Source organism: Pelobates fuscus, chromosome 7 (genome assembly GCF_036172605.1).
Source record: "Pelobates fuscus isolate aPelFus1 chromosome 7, aPelFus1.pri, whole genome shotgun sequence".
NCBI lineage: Eukaryota > Metazoa > Chordata > Amphibia > Anura > Pelobatidae > Pelobates > Pelobates fuscus.
This window is the reverse complement of record NC_086323.1, coordinates 10,830,646-10,851,997: the sequence shown is the minus strand read 5'-3', so window position 1 is coordinate 10,851,997 and position 21,352 is coordinate 10,830,646. Positions and strand designations below refer to the sequence as shown.

The 21,352-nt window shown below is 41.2% G+C and overlaps 1 protein-coding gene across 2 annotated transcripts in view; it reads right to left on the bottom strand.

Moving 5' to 3' along the window:
* The window catches only part of IPO13 (importin 13), a 48,544-nt gene that overhangs the window by 8,051 nt on the left and 19,141 nt on the right, over positions 1-21,352 (bottom strand). The window contains exons 3-15 of one of the 2 annotated variants that reach the window (XM_063427685.1): positions 17,878-18,018; positions 17,370-17,511; positions 16,787-16,953; positions 15,185-15,305; positions 12,866-13,013; positions 9,270-9,451; positions 8,549-8,575; positions 7,202-7,336; positions 5,711-5,854; positions 5,202-5,282; positions 4,737-4,874; positions 4,465-4,561; positions 634-686 (exon numbers count right to left, since the gene is read on the bottom strand). In XM_063427685.1, coding sequence (XP_063283755.1) covers positions 634-686; positions 4,465-4,561; positions 4,737-4,874; positions 5,202-5,282; positions 5,711-5,854; positions 7,202-7,336; positions 8,549-8,575; positions 9,270-9,451; positions 12,866-13,013; positions 15,185-15,305; positions 16,787-16,953; positions 17,370-17,511; positions 17,878-18,018 — 1,576 coding nt within the window. The remainder of the gene's footprint in view (positions 1-633; positions 687-4,464; positions 4,562-4,736; positions 4,875-5,201; positions 5,283-5,710; positions 5,855-7,201; positions 7,337-8,548; positions 8,576-9,269; positions 9,452-12,865; positions 13,014-15,184; positions 15,306-16,786; positions 16,954-17,369; positions 17,512-17,877; positions 18,019-21,352) is intronic. The other variant, XM_063427686.1, reaches the window with a different exon arrangement.

Below are 21,352 nucleotides of genomic sequence, written 5' to 3'. Positions count from 1 at the left end.
ATTTTGGTGCTTAGACTGCACCTTAAATATGTGTTTTATAAACCAGAAAAGTGAAGTACAAACTGAGCCAAACATACCCCTGTGTAAAGCAGTCACATGTCAAAAATACAAAAATCACGAGTTTTCAAATGGCATCATATAGCTAAACTGTTTCTAATTCTAAAATTGTTTTAGGTGAGAGGTCCATATTACACATAAAGTAATCATGTCAGATACTCGCATACCCTCATAACACGGAGTATTCTCTCAATCAGAACATAAACTGATAGGCCTAACAGTGATCGATCAGTCTAAAGTTTAAAGAAAGTGCTTCATTGTACATCGAGCGATACATTCAGTAATCATAGTGACCCCCTTTGGGATCTTTCCTAACAAAATGTCATGACCACTTTCTGTACCCGAAGCAGACTGTGAAATATGTTGGGAATTTTTATTCAATGATTTGAAACCCAAGACCTGGAGCAAAAACTTGATGGAGAAACGCTACTGAACTGAAAGAAATCATAGCAAGAAATAAAGGAAAGAGAACAGAAAGCTAAATTGAATTAAAAAAGGAGGGAAATCGAAGAGAGAGAGCGAGAAAGAGAGAGCGAGAAAGAAAGAAAAGTGAATGAAATAAACTCAAAAACACACCTGTGCCAGGAGTTGCATAAATGAATCAACAATATCAGGATGGTTCCTGGGTCCTAAAAATATAATAAAGATGTAACTTAAGAGAAAATTATACAAACAGCAACTCAATCTCATACAAAAGTCATGTGATACAGAAAGAGTTTGGGAGAGGGTGGCGGGGTGGGGGAGGTAAGGGAGTGAGGTGCAGGGACGAGTCATGAGGTGCTGGAGAAAAAAGACATGAACAACTTGAAATTGGTCAAATAAACAAAATTATGAAACTTGAAGAACCCAAAAACAGAAAGGACAAATTAAATAAAAGAAAGATGCCTTTGACTCCGACCATCCCACATATTCCTAAATGAAATACATGTGGTCAGGAGGCTTTGTCTGCAGAGGTCTGGGTTACATGGAGACTACGGATCTGGAGGCCTTGAACTAAAACCCTGACACGTTCACAGTTATTTTCAGGCTTACAATACAGATCTCCATGTTGGGTTACTACCCACGTAGCAACACTATAATCCTCCTTCGAAGGAGCATCTGTAGGGTCGGTCTGTCCTCTTGTCATCATATTGCAAATTTTACAAAATGTCTGAATTCTCCTCACGAGACATCTTCCATCCTTCCACCACGCGTAAATACATTTCAACAGACGATAATTCATTTATATACAAGGGTTTAGGGTATTTTTAGAGACCATTTTATACTCCTTAACCCGGTCAAGCACTTTTATCTGCAGTTCTAGCACAATGTGAAAATAAATATCTTATTAGAAAATCAGATGCATTTGTAATATTTAAAGGATTGGCTTGTGGATTGTCAATTTAGAGAAATATCCAAAGCACAGATAATATAATGAATTTCATATTGTGTGCAGGGCAGTAAATTAACATGGTGCCAAGAACCACATTCAGCGATATTATAAAGACATGGAATGCTATAAAACACATTGCTACTCAAGCTAATTTAATTGTTTTCCACAAACTAGCTGAAGCAGGGGTGACACACAAGGCGTTGGACCAAAAATGTTCGATAATCATGGGAGTTTTCATCATGCAACCTCCGGGGGCACAATTCTATAACCCTTCAAGCAAACATCAAGTTCTACGTGATGGTATAAATTTATGAAATTGGGCTGATCCCAGTGCATGGTTATTCAACGCAGGATCCACCTTAAGCTATGCATACGCTAGCACAATGTAGGCTACAATGTAATGCAAACATGATCCACACATTACAGGAAGAAGATGTAGACCTGTCTGCTAAATGTTCATACAATATCACCATTTGCTTACATTCACCGAGATACTTATTATGTTCCTGTGCCAGATAGCAGAGCAGGTCAATGACCTTTCTTACAAACGTTTACATATGACAGTCTGAGATGGTGAGGAATACACGAGACATCCCAGCACGCTATATCAGGGTTTCCCAACAGGAAGTGACACTTACAGCTAAGCATACCTACTTCTACAACGTAAGTGTATTATCTACCAAATCACACTAAATAAATTCTTATTAAACAGAAACCCAATAATTCGTGGCTCCATCTGAATTACTACATGGGGGGAAAACCTGCCTTAAAACACTAGACCAGTTTCAATATAGCAAAGTCAGTTTGGAATATCTTGACTGCATTTAAAGAGGAAGTGTCACTTCCAGAGAAGTATTTAATCCTTGTCCCCTGAGCTTAGAAAATGCTATTGCAGGAGGTATTAAAAAGAAAATACTTACTTCCACTGAGCTTCCATGTGCTAGGCTGCCATCCCTTAATGCTCCAGGTGCACTCTGCATCAGTGGAGACATTCCATACAGGCACATGACCCTGCATTTCCTATAGCAGTGCTGTACATGCGCATCACCATGCATGAGGTACTGCAGCAGCTGTGTAGCTTGCATGCTTTGCCCAGTGTTGCCTAGCAACATATGTGAATAAATAAAACTAGAAAGAATTGTAAAAACATTTTAGCACAATCAAGACAACGTTTATTCCGCTATCTTGCTGTGCTAAACTCAGGAAAGTGACCGTTCCTTTAAAAAGAGATCACTTAATATTGAGAAAATGCCCTTTTCTAAATCTGTTCTACTTGTGCCAATTTAGTGCCTTTATTAAGAGATGATGTTTGATACTTTGTGTCTCCTTACAGAACGGAAGTGTTTTACAGGGAGCATACTAGAAAATCTCAGAGCTCCCTTTGGGAGCTGAATGAGGATCTGGGCAAACGGACACATTCACCAGGTATATTTCAAAGAAACGTTTGTGGGCCATTCTTTACTTAAAGGAACAATAAAGTGTCAGGAATACAGAAGTGGTCCACCCGCATCCACCTTACCTCCACTGAGAAAGGTGATTTAACACTTTTTTTTTCCAGTGACGGAAAGGGCCTGTTGTGTCAGGCCCTGCCCATGCTCCGCCCCCTTGGCTGAGATCCTCAAACTTGATTATCTCAATCCAATGCATCTCTGTAAATGCAGTATCACATTAAAAAGCCTGCAGGGACAGCCTATACTGTCCAGCACAACTACATTAAGCTATAGTTGTTCAAGGTGACTAGCGTGCCCCTTTAATACTGAAAGAGTGCAGTATTTGCCGCTATGTTAAGTCACTGAACCAGGGGTTGAAAAAGTGCCAATATAGATCATTTAGAAGACTTTCTTAATGTAGCACTGAAACAGGCTGGGCATCCTCTGATGTTCATTTAAAGCCACGTATTGCAAAATAACAAACCTCATATTAAAAGTACACTGCATGTTTTGTTTACTAGCACATAAAACAGACCACGCAATCAGAATGTTACATCATGGAATGACATTTTTTAAAGATGAAACTTTTCTCCTACATTAACTCCTCTGTCTCAAGGATTTCACTTTCATTGGGCTGCACTAACAATGGGATGGGATCAAAGCCAGCTGAAGGAGCCCACCCAGGTGCCACGCGTGTGGTTTCCGTTACCTTATCAGCAATCCCAGCTATACCATGCATGTGTAAGTGGCTCTCATTGATTTAAATGAGGGAAACACTGCAAGAAGTTAAGCCATTGGCCGGAAGCAACAGGTCAGATTGTGACACGAACCCAGGAGTCGATCAGACCCCGAGGGAACCTGCAGTAAAAACATCTTCCTAGAAGTGTTATATACATTTATATTTTAATGCATTATTTACCTAATGAAACAAGATTGTAAACTCCATCACAAGATCACGTAATAATAGAATTACTCTGATTCAGTGGAGATAGCCAACTAAAGAGTTTAAAGGGAAACTATAGCTCCATATATTTAATGCATTAAGTAGATTATGCAGCAAAAAGAGCTGAATAAATAAATGCAAATATTGTTTATTTTTAGACATTTTCAGGAAAATCACTTTATGAAGAGACCTCTAACGAGAAGCATCTCATTCTGATCAGTGGAGAGAACTGCTCTGTAGACTTATGGCAATCAGTCTGCGATCAGTTTACAAATTGCCTTGTACAAGGTTTAGTAAATCACTGTGCAAACTCTCCATAGAGCCACAGTCCGTGACATGCAGACACTGCACACAAAGTTTGGACAAAACTTGTTCTGGCTGCCCAACTGACCGCTCCCAGAGGCAGCCTTAGATCTGCAGCAAACTTTACCGTTAGCTGCAGTTCAAAGCCCCTGTCAGAGCGAAGACTGGCTGCAGGGAGCTCTGTGCAAGGCCAACTTTGCAATACTGTAATGCAAAGTTGTGATGGTGCTTAGAGAGATCCTTTAAATAACCAATTGCCAACCAGCAATTCTTAGTGTGTTTCCAAGTTTGGCATCCGTTTGCCCAGAGATGCAGCTGAAGACAGCGGAGACAGACTTGCCTCCATTCTGGTAACTAACCTTGCTGAAAAAGGGACAGCGTCAGTGAGGTGACGAGCAGGAAGAGCGCCTTAATTGGAGGGAAGTGAGCTGGCTCATGGGCGAAGATGTGGACCATCTATGGGAGAGGGGAAAATGAGAGATTCAGGTAAATGCTGTGGAAATCAGATGACATAGCAAGATTTTATATAGGAGCCCTTTAAACAACACTTAAAACAATGTATCTACACTCTGCTCTTCTGGCTGGGACAGTTACCAAATGCACAGGAAACATTGTAATGTTCACAGCTTACCTGCCGGGTGAGATCGATGGCTGAGGCTTGTGGGATTGTGCTGTACATCTGGCCTAGCATTTCACACAGCTGGGGAACCATGGGCGCAAAGTCATCCAGCAGTGTTTTCACAGACTTCTCAAAGATGGCGCACACAGCCTGCGGGAGAGCGATATTAGAGAGACAGTCTCAACTGCATGGAATGTGATTACAGTCTGTGAGCATTATTATAGAAAAGCAAATCACCATTTTAACAGCCATAACGTATTCCTAAATCTCAGTAAAACCACCCATTTCTATGCAAAGCTTTGGACTGGAGATTTGTTCTCAATACTTCACAATGGGTAAAAAGGGGGGTGGGTTTTTAGAGTTTAGGAAATATTTGTTTTACTATTTATCTTTGGACAAAGAGTTTAATGTTATGCACATGCACCAGCACTATGCTGCCAATATCATGTTACCCAGTCACAGAGTAACAGAACTCACCTCCACCACCTGAGCGTCATTCAGCCAGGTGCCTAAAACCTTCCTGATGAGCTGGAAAACCTGCTGCAGGACCAGCACCACCTGAATAGGGAGGAGAAAAGTAGCAGCGGGGTTAGTAAGGGGTCATTGGACTGGTTTCACTTGCAGCTACCCGCAATCATTTTATCCGGCTCTTTATGCAGAAATGGTTCATTAAATAAATAAAAAAAATTAAAGTGGGTTCAAGATATAAGTGAACAAGCAAGGTCACACATTAACAGCCTTAATCTATAAAGATAAGCAGTTAGTAGGGCTGACACCTCATGCTATAGGTCTGTGCATGAAAAGTGCTCCAGTTTTTATGCCGTGAAGTTATTATTATTGGTATTTATATAGCGCCAACTAACTCCGCAGCGGTTTATTATATTAAAACTGGAGGTGGAGTGTTTTCACTCCTCTACATAAAGTTTTGTATCGCTCATCACAATGAATTATATCAAAGCAAATGACATCAACCATCGGTTGCTTACTGGGTTTGGTCCCTGCACCACAGGCAGTTTCTTCACCTCTGCTGCTTCATGGTCATCATCGTGGTGACTGATGTCCAGAGTTGTGAAAAGGTTAGAAAGGAGCCCTAGGATGTGAATAATGGCCAGTTTGTTGGAGGGATTCGGCTGCAGAATCAAACAATAAGCAAATTAGAAAGCACAGATTAGCAGAGACACGCTGGTAAAAGGTTACATTTCAACATCCATGAATTGAAAGAGACGCTGGTAAAAGGCTACATTTCAATAACCACGGATTGGCAGAGACACACTGGTAAAAGGCTACATTTCAATAACCACGGATTGGCAGAGACACGCTGGTAAAAGGCTACATTTCAATAACCACGGATTGGCAGAGACACGCTGGTAAAAGGCTACATTTCAATAACCACGGATTGGCAGAGACACGCTGGTAAAAGGTTACATTTCAATAACCACGGATTGGCAGAGTCACGCTGGTAAAAGGTTACATTTCAACATCCATGAATTGGAAGAGACATGCTGGTAAAGGGTTACATAGCAATAACCACGGATTGGCAGAGACACGCTGGTAAAAGGTTACATTTCAATAACCACTGATTGGCAGAGACACGCTGGTAAAAGATTAAATTTCGAGAACCACGGATTACCAGAGACATGCTGGTAAAAGGTTACATTTTGATAACCACAGATTGGCAGAGACACTGGTAAAAGGTTAAATTTCGATAACCACGGATTGGCAGAGACACGCTGATAAAAGGTTACATTTTGATAACCACGGATTGGCAGAGACACGCTGATAAAAGGTTATATTTCAACATCCATGAATTGGAAGAGACATGCTGGTAAAGGGTTACATATCAATAACCACGGATTGGCAAAGGCACGCTGGTAAAAAGGTTACATTTCGATAACCACGGATTAGCAGAGACACACAGGTAAAAGGTTACATTTCGATAACCACGGATTAGTGGATTCATAATAAGAAAATTATACATATCCAAGACCACGGATTAGGAGAGACACATTGAGAATAGGTTACATTTCAGTGAGCATAGAATGGTAAAACATGGTGAACTTGCTAGGAGATTAGCCAATCACAGCACATCAATAACTACCAAGAAAACCAAATGATGCTGAGACTGTTGCACATTCAATCAAAAAGCCAGTGTTTTGCACTATGGAGCCAGGAGAAACTGATCTGAACTATTGGACTCATTGGCTATCAATATACCAGCACATACAAACTGTTACACGTATCAATCAATCTATAATCAAGTGCCCAGTGTTCTGCCAGAACTATGGAGCCAGGAAGAACTGAGAGGAGCTATTGGTCTCATTGGCTATCAATATACCAGCAGAATCAGATTGTTAAACCTATCACTCAATCCATTACCAAGTACCCAGTGTTCTGCCGGTACTATGGAGCCAGGAGGAACTGAGGAGCTCAGTCTCATTGGTAATCAATATACCAGCATACCCAAACTGTTCACTTACCGTTTCATCTGCCAGTTTCTCCAGCTGCTGTATGTACGGGGTGATCAGAGAATGTAAATTGCTGAGAATCTCCTCTACTTGCAGCGCAGACAGCAGGAATCCCAGGGCTTGCATCAGCCACATGCACTGACTGGTCTGTACGGATTGGAGGAATGAAAATGTACAACTCAGAGAAGGAATAGGCACGCGACACAAAACAATCTCCAATCTCACACAGCACACTACATTCTTACAGTACGCATTGAAACACAAACTGCTTCGCTCTACATGGGACAGGGGTATTTTTTACAGCATAGCAAATAGAAAATCAGTGACAGAAAGAGATTGGCTTCCAGACACAGTGATGATAAAAATAATGGAGAATGTAGCAACTGCCAATAGAAATGCTTCTTAAAGAAAAGATGCGTGATAATTGTGATTACTAAGACATTGGTAACCCGGGCAGAGCCTACTCACAGACATAATACAAACAATGAGACGGTTTTGGGCAATGCCTCCCTGTGGCTGGCAACCCACGCAGTCTGTCAGTACATCAGGAAAGGATCTGGGGATTTCTGGGCAACCTCCATGTGGGTGGGGTGGGGGGATATTTCTGGGCAACCTCCACGTGGGTGGGGTGGGGGGATATTTCTGGGCAACCTCCACGTGGGTGGGGTGGGGGGATATTTCTGGGCAACCTCCACGTGGGTGGGGTGGGGGGATATTTCTGGGCTACCTCCACGTGGGGGGGGGGGATATTTCTGGGCTACCTCCATGTGGGCGATTTTTGGGCTACCAACAATTGGACGATTGCTGTCAGGAATTAGCTACAACATAGAACAGATAGACTTCCAGCTCCCGGTGTTGGAGAAGCAAAGAATAGGCTATAGGCTGCACAACTGGCTTAATACGCATATATAACATGTGGAGAGAGATCAGCTGGTTATTTCACCAACTGTAGAAACCATTCAAATAGCAGCATTACAGTTCAATAAAATAAATATTTAGTACTGTGAGCAATAATAAAATACACCTAGGATATAACAAACCAGGCAGCTACTTAATCTGTCTTTACTGGGAAATAATTGAATCTGTATGAGAGATCATTGTAAAGAGCAGACAGAAAACACCTCATTATACTGTAAATTATCAAGAATAGACAAGATATAGCAAACTTAACGCAGAAACTGAAAAATCTTCCAATACAGCTCCCGTGGCGTATAATTTGATATTCCCTGGCCAGTTTGTGGGTTAATGAATAACACTGCATAAGGAATTATAATAATTGTTTTGAGGTCTGGAATTAGACCTTGGAAACACGTTATCTGAGCCATTATATTCCATTTTCCTGTATAAAAATGATCTTACCTTGTGAATCTGCTTCAAGAGTACTTCCTGTGAAAAGAGAGCTTGGTATTATTTCATGTTCCATTTGAAATTCAATTAAAAGTAAGTACAAGAATGCAGCGTATGATAAATTTCAATACAAAGATTGACCACAAGATGTCAGCGTGGAATAAAGGATGTACCACATCAACACATGATATAAATCTTCCTTTTAACGGTTTTATGAATTAACATGAAAATATTATGGACTTTTAAGATGGACTTTAAACCGCTCCACTCTGCTCTTGAATATATGTTTGCGGAGTCAGACAGAGTCAGAAGCAGCTCTCGGAAACCTCTGGTATACTAAAGGCTTTGTGTAAACTTTAAAATCTGTAACTCTTTAATTTGGCAAAATGGCTCCTGACTTACTAGTGTAACGGTGTTTGGTATTGAGCTAATTCACTTTACAGATATCAACTTAAATAATATTTTGCCAAGAGCTTTTCGGTAGTGCCCCTAGTTTAATGTATTTATTTAATTTAACGGTTTGGTAGCAGATTGTCAAAGAAATGGGGCAATTTCTAGCATTCACAGCGCCCTCAGCAGCATAGTTAACACAGAATTTACACTTCCACTTTATCAATGGCAATTCCACCCATCATCACTGAGGTGTAGTGTAAATAGTGCAGGTAGTTTCCCTTTAAGACTTTACTCAAAAGAAAGATACAATGAGCTGTAAAAGGCAATCCTTGTATTGTACCTGAGACACTGCCACGATGTTAGATGCGTACTGCGGCAGATCGTATTTGCATTCTCGACAGATCTTTTTCAAGGTAGACACACTGGAAATGGACAGTTCTGGATTTCCCAACGCATGTAGTACCAACGGCAAAACCTTACTGATCATTACTGGATGATCTGCGAGCCACTCTGCCAGCGCACCTGATAAAATCACAAACAAGAATTGGAAATCGCTCCGTACCACTCGTTTTAATTTGTATGGGGGAAAACGAACATGAGTTTTGTTTTTAAAAGTGTATTATAGTTTATTTCCTGTTAGGTCTCAAAAGCTTTCTTCAATAATAGGGAAAGGCTGAATTATATGTTTATAGGGACGCACGGCTTCATCTGATTGAAGTGGTTATAGTTTCTGGAATGCCTTGGTATCATCCTACCATTTGTGCTGCTTGAACCAATGAGGAAATGTTAGCATGGGCAGCAGCAAGCAGAGGCGATTGGCTGAGAGGCTCACCTGACTGCTTTCAGCCTATCACAGTGTCCATTGCTGGTATGAATTAGTATGGCTAGAAGGAAGTGTGTAACTTCTGCCTTAGCCACACCTTCAGTGGGGGCTGGGCTGTGGGTGGCCACGGAACCTTTATGCAGTGTTAAATTGCTCAAAATGGTTTAACTATCAGGGTTATTCACTAAATTGAGAATTGTTGCAAATTGTTTCAAATTGAAGGTGAAAAGCACCCAAACTGGTATTACTTTTTTGGTATTACATTTTAAATTCTCTGAAATTCTCAGTTTAGTCTATAATCGTGTGAATGGAGGGATAGTGACAGGGGACTCCAGGCACTATAAACAAATCAGTGAGATGAAATATACATACTTTAAAGCTCTCCATCTGTTTTAACAAACAAAAACAATACAAACATTATGTGCAGCTGTCATAGACAATCAGCCTATAATGGAAACTTGGACGTTCCAGGCCAGAGATATCCCACATTTCCTATTAGCACACAATAAACAGAATGCATTCGAATTAAATAGCAATAAAGAGGGGCATCCATCTCTAAACTTCTGCAACTGCTGCAAATCCCCAGTCTTCGCAGCTTGTGCTTTGAGAAACTCATGGCGCTCCCTTTATTTTCTGTCCTAACTCCTATTCTATGTAAATTTTACACTTCCCCCTAACTCCAAACTGGTGTACTTGTGACAACAGTCATTTCATTATTTGTCTCAGTGTACCAATCTACCATGGTATGCTAATATTGTCACCAATTGTTCTTTATATCATTCAATATCAGTAGTTATCTCTCACTCTAGTTTTCAAAGAAGAATACTTCAAGGAGCAATCCAAACACCATAGCCACTACAGCTATTTACGGTGCAAAGAGGGCCTTGGTGCCCTCCAGGTTAAACTGTTGAGAGAAAATGTTAGACAATGTACCTGGAGTCCACTGGCCCCCGGTGCTTTCTTTCCAGCAGGTAGGAGCTAATTGACTGAGAGCACACGGCTATCGATCTCATTCACTGCACAGCAGCACAATTAAGCTAACATGAGCTCCTTGCAGGAGCTTCCTACATCAGGAGAGGCAACTGGCGGAGCCCAGGTAAGTTGTCAAACTTTTCTAAAACTGGGCTGACTACTTACTCTGGAAGGTTGTCAGAGCACACCTGGCATCATAACCCACACAGTGTGCTGCAGTGGTTATAGTGTTTGAGTGCTCCTTTAATGGTCTGGTTTAAAACAAACTCATTGCAGTGGTTGTGATGTTATGGACCAATGGAGTCATGTGAATGATTGTCCACTTTAAAGACAACATTACTGTGCACTGCGTAGCCATCAAATCAATGTATGCCCCCGTGTGAAAAAGCATGTGCCTCTCGGCGCATTTCAAGACACATAAAAGAATATGTCAGGATGTGGAGAATAATTCATATAATTAAGATCGATCTCATTATGTCTAAGGGCCCTTTACTCAAGCGGAGCCAATGACAGTAAATTATTGAGTAAACGACCCGTGAAAAATTCTAATATAAATAATATCAAATAATGGGCTTGGAACAGACAGCACCGACTAATCTCAATACTGCAGAAGGAACTACATTTCCCAAGTAGCATCTAGAGCCTGGTTGAGCATTATGGGTAATGTAGTTACCAAGTTCACCAATAGAATACAAATCAAACACTTAGAAAAGCAAGTTACAGAATGTTTACCTCTACATCAAGCTAGAATGGTTATGAACTACATTATAAAATAAACAAATAAACTCAGATTATGGTTTATAATGGGCATTCTGTATAAACAGTGATTCTGGATCAGAACTGTAAGAATGGGGCACTCAGCTGGAGCATTGTTTGTTTCCATGGAGACTGCTCCATGAGTGGCACTGTACCCTCGATTGGCTCTGTTCTAAATAACTCCCACTGGAGCGTAAACTATCACCCGGACACCATCCCAGATCAGAAACATGGCATTTCAATATAATCATTTCCTGGCTTGATTCTGAAACATCAGATAATACAGGATGTGCTATAGATCACCATCATTAGCAACAGGTGAAGGATGTAAGGGTTTTTCACTCAATATGGGATGAAACACAAACTAATGATTAGATGAGAATGCTCTAAATTAATTATATGGAGCCAATTATTGATGTTTTAGTCATTCTTAGTGAATTTCAGATCCTGTATATATCGGCGCATACTGGTCTCTAGGAGTAGTGTCCTCATGGGAGCTGACTGAGGAATTTAACATGATCTCATGGCCTTATAGAGCGGTGACAGCACACCCCTTGGCAATAACAATAGCTACTGTACATTCAAAGAGATGCTCAGTTTAAAAGAGATTATTTGGTTAAATATTTAGATTCTCCCTCTTATGAGTATTTGTTCATTCTCTTGCTTATACCATAAAGTCCACACATCACTTTTATTTCTCTAGGTTGTGCTGTAACACTGTAAACATTATAACACAATCATTTTATATATAATCCACAATCGCCCAGGCACTGCATTTATCTTACACTTAACAGCTTTCATGGTAGAAATCTCAAACACATTTCTGCTGAATTGTTGCATTCCCTTAGCTCTGTCCTGTATCCCCAGTATACAGAGACTCTGCCGTGCTGCCCAGTTTGTGCATATGTGCAAATATTTCCTGCTCGTTCGCTACCAGGCACCGGGCTCAGAGGACAAGAGGGCTCCCTGGAGAGGACGTGCTATTACAAGAAAACAATGAACTGTGCAAACATACAGCTAGAAAGAACATAGAAACAGCGTGTACATTGTGAAAACATTAACACAACATAGAATACGGACTCACAGAGCAACTCAAAACACAGTAAATAACAATAAAACAAAGAATTCAGTGTTCCCTTTACATGAGCAGTCCAGCACTGAATAGGTTAAGAAAAATGTCCTAAAATATTTGCATTGTGATCAGTTTCTCCAAGAATCTATCTACAGGCTGTGTATTGAATAGTTTCTAACGGTTTTAACTTTATTTTTTACTGTTTCAGCACTGAAGCACTCAGAGGAAACACTGGGACCAAGCACTTCTCTCCATTGCGAGGCTCAAATGGACATCGGGGAAGAAGTGGGAACAATGTAATAGTCGGCCATACCTATTGTAAACATGACTGTGTCCGCAAGCTGCACGTTGTTTATGTTGATCCTCGGGATGAGGCCAATCAGCCCTGGAACCACATCTGAATAATTAACATCAATGGTCTCAGCGATGGACTGGAAGCCATACAATAATGCTTCTGTGTGCTGGAAGGAGAGTAAAGCTTCATCAATTATCTATTACCGCTACATTGATTCTGACGTTCCCCATAGTGACAGCTCAAACAGCAGCCCCCCGGTTACACAGGACTATCAGCAGCTCAGTGGGTATCCGACATGGGGAAACCCTGGTGGTTACCAGATTTCTGTGTTATTCCCTCAATGCAGCCACATCAGAAGACACGACCACACAGTGTTAGGCCTGCAACGACGAGGTGGAAGGAAGGTGGGGATATTGTGGCTTTTTAGTAACATGTTAGGAGGCTGAGAATTTGGATAAATAAACAACACTTTCCTTAGGACGGCTGCTGGAAGCCGGTCACTGAAACTATGGTCTTAAATTAACAATTAAAGTTTAGTATTCACCAATAGCTATTTATTGGCTTTCAAAACCGAATGCAACACGAACCATATGACCTGTTAACGTGCAAAGTGTTGCTTCCCTGGTGAAATTGAACATAAGAGGGAAAGAAATCAAGGTATAAATATAGGGAATACTCTTACAGCGCTGGTCAATAAAGAAAAATGCATTTACTGCACTCTTCAGCTACGTCAGTGCTTTATTCAATCTGTTCATCCCTTCCTCACTCCTAACCTGTTCCTCCCAAAATACACAAAACAAAGTAGGAACTAATCTGCCCTATGTATTTTATCTACCTTTCTCAAGTTTTGCCACTTCCCCCGGCTGGGTGTATAAAGCATTGTCTGAGACAATACCTATGGAGTCTCTGTGTGCCTGTACAAGAGTACAGCACTGATGCGGGCTCCTGGCAGATAAAATACCAGAAGCTGAATAAAGAAAATGTCGGTGCCAGAGGACAGAATCAGGTAAGTATATCTAAACTCTGCACCATCATACACCAAGCGGAGATGTCACTATTGTGGGTCTTTGCAAATATTTTAGAAGGTGACAGAGAAGCTTTAAAGGGAAACTACAACTTAATCTAGTTATTCTGGTGTCTATAGTCTGTCCCTGCAGGCTTTTCAGAGAAAAGGCAGTCTTTACATTACTAGTAACACTTCTAGTGGCAGTTTCTCAGACGGCTACTAGAGGTGCTTCCTGGGTCAGTGCTGCACAAATGTGATGATCTCAGCCAAGGTGGCAGGGCCAGTTGGGAGGAGACCAGTGTGGTGCTGGAATAAATCACCTTTTACTTTGCGGACACTGAGCCTGGGGGTCTAAACTATGTTTTCATAGCTATAGTAACAGGAATACATGTTTGTATTTCTGTCACTATAGTGTTTCTTTAATGAGCATGAAGGAAATTCGTTTTACACATAGTAAAAATGACTTTCTTTGCTGCAGAGCGATCTGGATAGATTGGGGGACTGGGCACTAAAATGGCAGATGACATTTAATGTAGAGAAATGTAAAGTTATGCACTTCAGGGTCAAGAATACACAAGCAACTTACAACCTGTATGGTAGTGAATTAGGGATAGCAACACACAAGAAGGATTTGGGAATTGTTATAGACAACAAATTAGGCAGCAATATGCAATGTCAATCTGCAGTTGCTAAAGGCAGTAAGGTTTTGTCATGTATAAATAGGGGCATACATTCTAGGGATGAAAATATAATTTTGCCTCTTTATAAATCGCTGGTAAGACCACACCTTGAATATGCTGTGCAATTTTGGGCACCTGTTCTAAAAAAGGATATCATGGCACTAGAAAAAGTGCAGAGGCGAGGTATAATGTCTAATTAGTGGGGTAATAGCTGCTTGATCCAAGGAGACATCTGACTGCTATTTTGGGGTCAAGAAGGAATTTTATTCCTAGTTTGTTGCACAATTGGAAGCGCATCAGACTGGGTTTTTTGCCTTCTTTTGGATCAACAGCAAAACCATATGTGAGGAAGGCTGAACTTGATGGACGCAAGTCTCTTTTCAGCTATGTAACTATGTAACTAATAATATACAGCACTGTGAAGAAAGATCATAAAGAGTCTAAAAAAAATTGTAGAACATTACTTTCTGAGAGTTCTCATTTCCTTTGTTTTAAAACATTACTCTGCCTGGTATTTCATTCTGAATTTTAGATAGTAATAACTAGCACAGTAATAATTAGTGACATGTTTTTTGTAATTACAGCAAAATATTGTTTAAAGATGCCCATTATAACGTGATGGATCAGTTTGAGACAAGGTTACTAGGGTACCTGCCACGATGTCGGTTGCTCAGAGGAAGTGAGAAGGCGTCCTAGTTTATCATACAAGTTACTGAGCAGCTCTGCTCCCAGCATTTCGTAGACGTACATCAACGTGTCTGAAATATCCACCCTGCAAAACAGGACAACAATCAAGAGTTATCAGTGGGTAACATGATTCAGACCCAGAGATTGAGGATTTATCACTGGGTACCATGACAAACCCAGCGCTGTACAGATTGCTACCCAGTGATAAATCAGATGTAACACGACACAAACCCAGCTCTGATTTATCAACATAGACCGATTCCTACTCTCAGAGAGATTCTGATAATTAACTGGTCATTTAATATAAACCATTTTTATCCATATATTACTGAAGGCATAAATGAATATACTTTAAATTAGTTTGAATTTTTTGCTGCATGTCTTACCGCAAGCAGGTACGAATCACAAAGCACTGTGTTTAACCCCTTAAGGACACATGACATGTGTGACATGTCATGATTCCCTTTTATTCCAAAAGTTTGGTCCTTAAGGGGTTAAGCAAGCTATGTATCGCTATCCTCAGCGCCGCAAACGTTTGTGGAGTAAAGATGCAATAGGCATGTAGATTAAAAGCAGTGTCAGCAAAATGGGGCGTAATATGAGCATTTGTGGAGGGTTTACGGTTTAAATCGAAATGAACCTTTGGAGGTTGAGTTTGGGGAAAAACATCCAATGAGGAGTAAATTTAGACAAAATACCAGGAGTCAACAAAATATTACATCAGGAGTATAGAGGTTCTAGGGGAAGGACAACACAGTATGATGACCGTAAATAATATGCAGAGGAACTGAATATAGAAGGGGAACAAAGAACAGGGGTACAGACTAGCAGGAGGAGTGAAGACAGTAAATAATATGCAGAGGAACTGAATACAGCAACCTAGAACATGGGGACAAAGTAGGAGGAAGAGTAATGGCAAATATTATGCGGTGGAACTGAATATAGCAGTATTAGCCTAGAACAGGGGTACAGACTAGCAGGAGGACTGATGACAGTAAATAATATGCAGAGGAACTGAATATAGCAGTATTAGCCTAGAACAGGGGGACAGACTAAAAGAAGGAGGAGTGATGGTGGTAAATAATATGAAGAGGAACTGAATACAGCAGCCTAGAACATGGGGACAAACTAGGAGGAAAAGTAATGGCAAATATTATGCAGAGGAACTGAATAAAGTAATATTAGCCTAGAACATGGGGACAGACTAGGAGGAGTGATGACAATACATGGGAACCGAGGAAAGTAATTAATACAGCAAGCGTATAAAAGGCGAAACAGTCAATATGGAGTGAAGACAGCAAAGAAGAAGCAAGGAAACGGATTAATGCAGCAGTATTATAGACAGAGGATCGGGGGAGACAGCACATGGATCGGGGGAGACAGCACATGGATCGGGGGAGACAGCACAAGGATCGGGGGAGACAGCACAAGGATCGGGAGATCGTTAACAGGACGTGGAAGAGACACCACCAGTGCAGGGATATAAAATGAATCTGGTCAATCAACACACCAGTCATGCTCTCTCTCTGCAAATAGAACAGGAGAAATGTGGGGCACAACCCATACCGATAAATGCGAAACTGCTCCTTTTCATCAGACGACCAAGTAGCATACTCTTCATCTGTTGGAAACTGTGCTTTCTGCAGCAGCACATCCACTAGTTGGAAGTACACAGGGCGGTATACTTGCAGGTATACTGCCTGTTTTTCAGTTTCAAATGACAGGATATCATCCTATAAAAAGGGAGAAGAGATTGCTGGGTTTAGGATGTACAGCTCAGCATTGTGAAAACCGCGTATAAAGAACAATAATCGTTCAGTGCCGTATACACCACGGATGGTTAATTGTGGCACACCTTCTGAACTACTTTTCCATGATGCTCAGACACCCATTAGATGATTACAGCATATATTTATAAAAAATAAATAAAAAAATTACCACCTGCCAAAAACAATGGCTTTCATGGGTAATCATAGAGCGTAACTCTTTGCAGAAATGGAGCACTCGCCATGGCATGTAATGTAATGTTCTTGCCGACTGCTCCACCTTTATAACTATGCTCCAGAATTGTTCCTTAACCAGACCCCTCCTTGTGTTCTAAAACCTTTCCAAATGTTCCACAGCGGAAAGGAAAATAGCCAAGATTTACCTGCAAAGTATACCAGAACGTTAAGGTGAGAGAGCTGGTGGTCTCATTCACGGGGTAATGTCCTGGTATTCCTGTGCAAAACATGATCATATTGACCAAGGCCAGGAAACTCTGCCAGTGATCCACCTGCTCCAGGAGAGCCCTAGGGAGGGGGAGAGAGAGAGAGAGAGAGAGAGAGAGAGAGAGAGAGAGAGAGAGCGCAATGTCAGCATGGGAGAGTCAATATACATACAAGGTGCCTTAAATTTTTCAGTCACCTTGTTTGCTGGATGTAGTGATGATTGCTGTGTACACGGATGGATTCAGTTTAAGGACTTAAAAGATGAATGTAGTTCAATCAAAGTCTAGTTGAAAATGCATCTATCAGCGTGTATTGGACCCTGGAGTGTCCCTTTAATAATATAAACCCACCCAATGTAACTAACTGTAACCTAACCTACACAGTGCACCCAACATTTACAGATCTGCCCTGAGTATAAGTTACCCAAAAATTTTTCTTCAAACATACCGAGAATGATTTTCTCCCAGTGCTACGACAATCCGGCAGATGCCATGCGACGTCTCAATGTCTCCATTCTGTACGGCTTGATGCAGCTGATCTTGAAGGCCCAAAGCATGTGGGATCAGTTTAAGCAAGGTGTTCACATACCTGCAACAGAATAATAATTGCAAATCAATTCAACAACGCTATGAGAGCTACCCTTTGGGCTAAGCCAGCCGAGTTATTCCCTAGACGGGAAATAATAAACCAGGGGTTCGCATATTTTAGGGCAATGTGCCTAGAATAAATAGCTGTGAAATTGTACAATTTTTCACCAAACACTTCCCTGGTTAACAGTGGCTTTAGTGAATACTTCTTCCAATGTGTAAGTTGAATATCTTAACCCTTTAAATGCCATGGGGTCAGTAACACAAATAGATTGACATCAAGTTTAAATAACTGAAGGCTCCTAAAGGTTCGATACACCGTGTAATATGATATATACTTTATTCATATAGCGGTATAAGATAAAGGGAACAATATCACATCTATTAAATAAATACTTTGGGGTAGTCCCTCACATTTATTGGTGGTGAAGAGGCAGGCGTGATCTCAGAGATTATAACATAAAAGGACAAAGAAGTCAGCACAAAAATCTTCATGAAGGTTTGAAAAGAAACAGGTTTTCCATTTAAATGAAGGAATGTAAAAAACAAAGCTGGGAAAACCTCATATCTACCCTTTTGTTATTTTTCAAGTTCTGCACGGCATTTTAACTGAATGTCATAAAACCGTTTTTACTGCATAAATTACACATATTTGTTTGCTGTGATGACCCACAAGTATAACAATGCAGTGCATAGAAATGTGACATACAGGCTTGAAGTGCCCCAAAAGCATTCCTCAAGCAACATGCGAGGCGTTTGATTAGAAGGCACAATTTTATAATAACATAAGCAGGTTTAACAGTTTAGCTTCGACTGTAAGTATGTATTTATGCTGTGAACAGGCTTGGTCAGAGCGTGTGTTAAGGTAGGTTAGTAGCTCACGGTTTATACAGGTGTACATTGCTAGGTAGGTAGATTATGCACGTGTGTATGGTCAATATGCTAGGCTAGTGTGATGTGGTTATACTCATAGTAGACACTGAGGTGTAGGATCTGTGTGTAACAAGCTGGTGGAGCGTCAGCGTGTGTGGCAAGATTAACTCACAGTCCCGAGCTGCAGAAGAGAGATTTTTCGTTGCTAGCTATAATGTGGATAAGTCCGTATGTACAGTGGGCTAGTTACATTTAGCAGTGTCCATGTGGGGTCGTCAGGGCTCACACCATTGTCAGGCTTCAAGAGGTGGGTTGGTGAATACGCTGTCCGCCTTCCTCAGCCTATGCCCGAACCCCAGATGTTTTAAAACTACAGCTTCCAGAATGCTTTGCCATTCTAAAAGGCATTCAAAATGCACGCAAAGCATCATGGGAGTTGGAATTCTACAACATCTGGAGATCTACCTATTGAACACCGCTGACCTAGGGCAGGGGTAGGCAACCTTTTAGTAGCACTGTGCCAAAACAAGATCTTGAAGTCCCTTGGCGTGCCGGTCCTATTCTTTTAAATTGAGGTATTATATTGCCGTATCCGGCTTGTGTTATTTATGCTGCAGTTTGTTTGTAACATTGTATTTGTGCGTATGTGGGCGGTTATATTGTATATTTTCATGAGTAGTTTGTGGTATAGTGTACAACATCTATAAATGTGGGCTCTGTATGGGGGGCTGCTAATGGAATTGGGTGCGTGGATGATATGTCAGATTGTGTGTTTGGTGGTGTGTATGTGAATTGTCAGTGGTGTGTGTGTGTGTGTGTGTGTGTGTTTGGTGGTGTGTATGTGAATTGTCAGTGGTGTGTGTGTGTGTGTTTGGTGGTGTGTATGTGAATTGTCAGTGGTGTGTGTGTGTGTGTGTATTATTTGTATGATGGGGAGGATTTTTCTACAGCTCTGTGTATATCTAGCAGTGTGGGGTTTCCCTGGGGTCCAGTGCGGACCGGGCTGGCTGGGTACATTCACAAGCAAGGAGAGGAAGTGATGCAAGATTACATCCTCTAAGTGCTGCAAGGCGTAACTTGAGGATTGCCCCTCACCACCTGCAAATGCTGATTGGTTTGTACTAGCAGGTATCTGAAGTCCCACTGGGACTCCTGAAAGGCCAGAGCCTGTTTATCTCAGGCAGCCTTGAGTGAAGTGCAAATGTACCTCAACTGCCATAGGTTGCTGACCCCTGACCTAGGCTATTCAGAATGGGGTATGTACTGTCTTTTTTAGTAGCCACTTAGTCACAACCCCTGGCCAAAGCTAGTGTTCATATTTTTTTCTTTGCATTTTTCACACAAAATCAGCACTTTCACTGATTATATCATCGTCACTATAAATTTTACTGCTCTAAAACACTCACATTCGTGTTTAGCAAAGCCTCACAAGTATACCCCCATGTACAGGTGTTATGGGGATTTGGAAAGTTACAGAGTCAAACATAGGTCTTGCCCATTCCAGTCTTCAGATTTGTAAATTTGACAACGTGACTCATTTTCCTCATTTTCACAGGACATTCCATAATCCTGATGTGCGTTGATGTAATAAAGCCTCAGTATTTTTACTTAGCATTGTCTCACCAACAATTCCCCCTTTGGACATCTTGAGATTGCAATGACGAGAGATTAAAAGGCTGGCAAGATTAAACAAAACAAAAGCAAAACAAACAAAAGTTTCAGGGTGAACTCGCAGAAAGTGTATTGCTTCCCTGTGGCTGCTTTTAGTACAGTACATAGGAATTATAGTCTGCAATCTGAATAAGGTAGGTGGCAACTTTTACAGTAGGTCTTTGTTTTGTGGTGAACCAGATATGGTGGATACACGGGTCTGGCAAATCGAATCCCCTCGTACGCTCGCTGTATCCAACTTTGTCTTCTCGATTTGTGCCTTACATCTGCGTACTGACACTGGCACTGTGCTCTTTCTTTCCGTGTGCCCAAGGGCCGGCTCCGGCTCATGGCACAAAGCAACTGATTTTACCAGCAGTCAGCTTTTGGGGGAAACCTTTCCGGTTCTTCCTCAGTGTGTCACAGGCTGGGGTAACAAAATACATTTATAAATAAATCTAAGCCAGCATAAAAATGATTTAGCCACAGATGATAGCCCTTACTCGTTAATGGGAGGAGGAGGAGATCCCATACAATTTGCAGTTTTTCCAGAATCAGGGCAGCCTGGTGGATCTAGTTGCCCATCTTTAACTGCATAAAATGCAGTTTGCACAACCAAACATGCCATTTGTCAAACAGGCTAAAACAATTTTCTGGATCTCAATCTTCAACACAGGTAACGATGCCAGGGGTAGCCAGAAATGGGGGTATTTCAGGGGAACTTAGATTTCGTGGTACACAGTTATGCTCAGAAGCAGTGCGGTGTTCTGAACTCCTCCTGGATGGTGTTTCGGTGGGAGCACCATCATCAG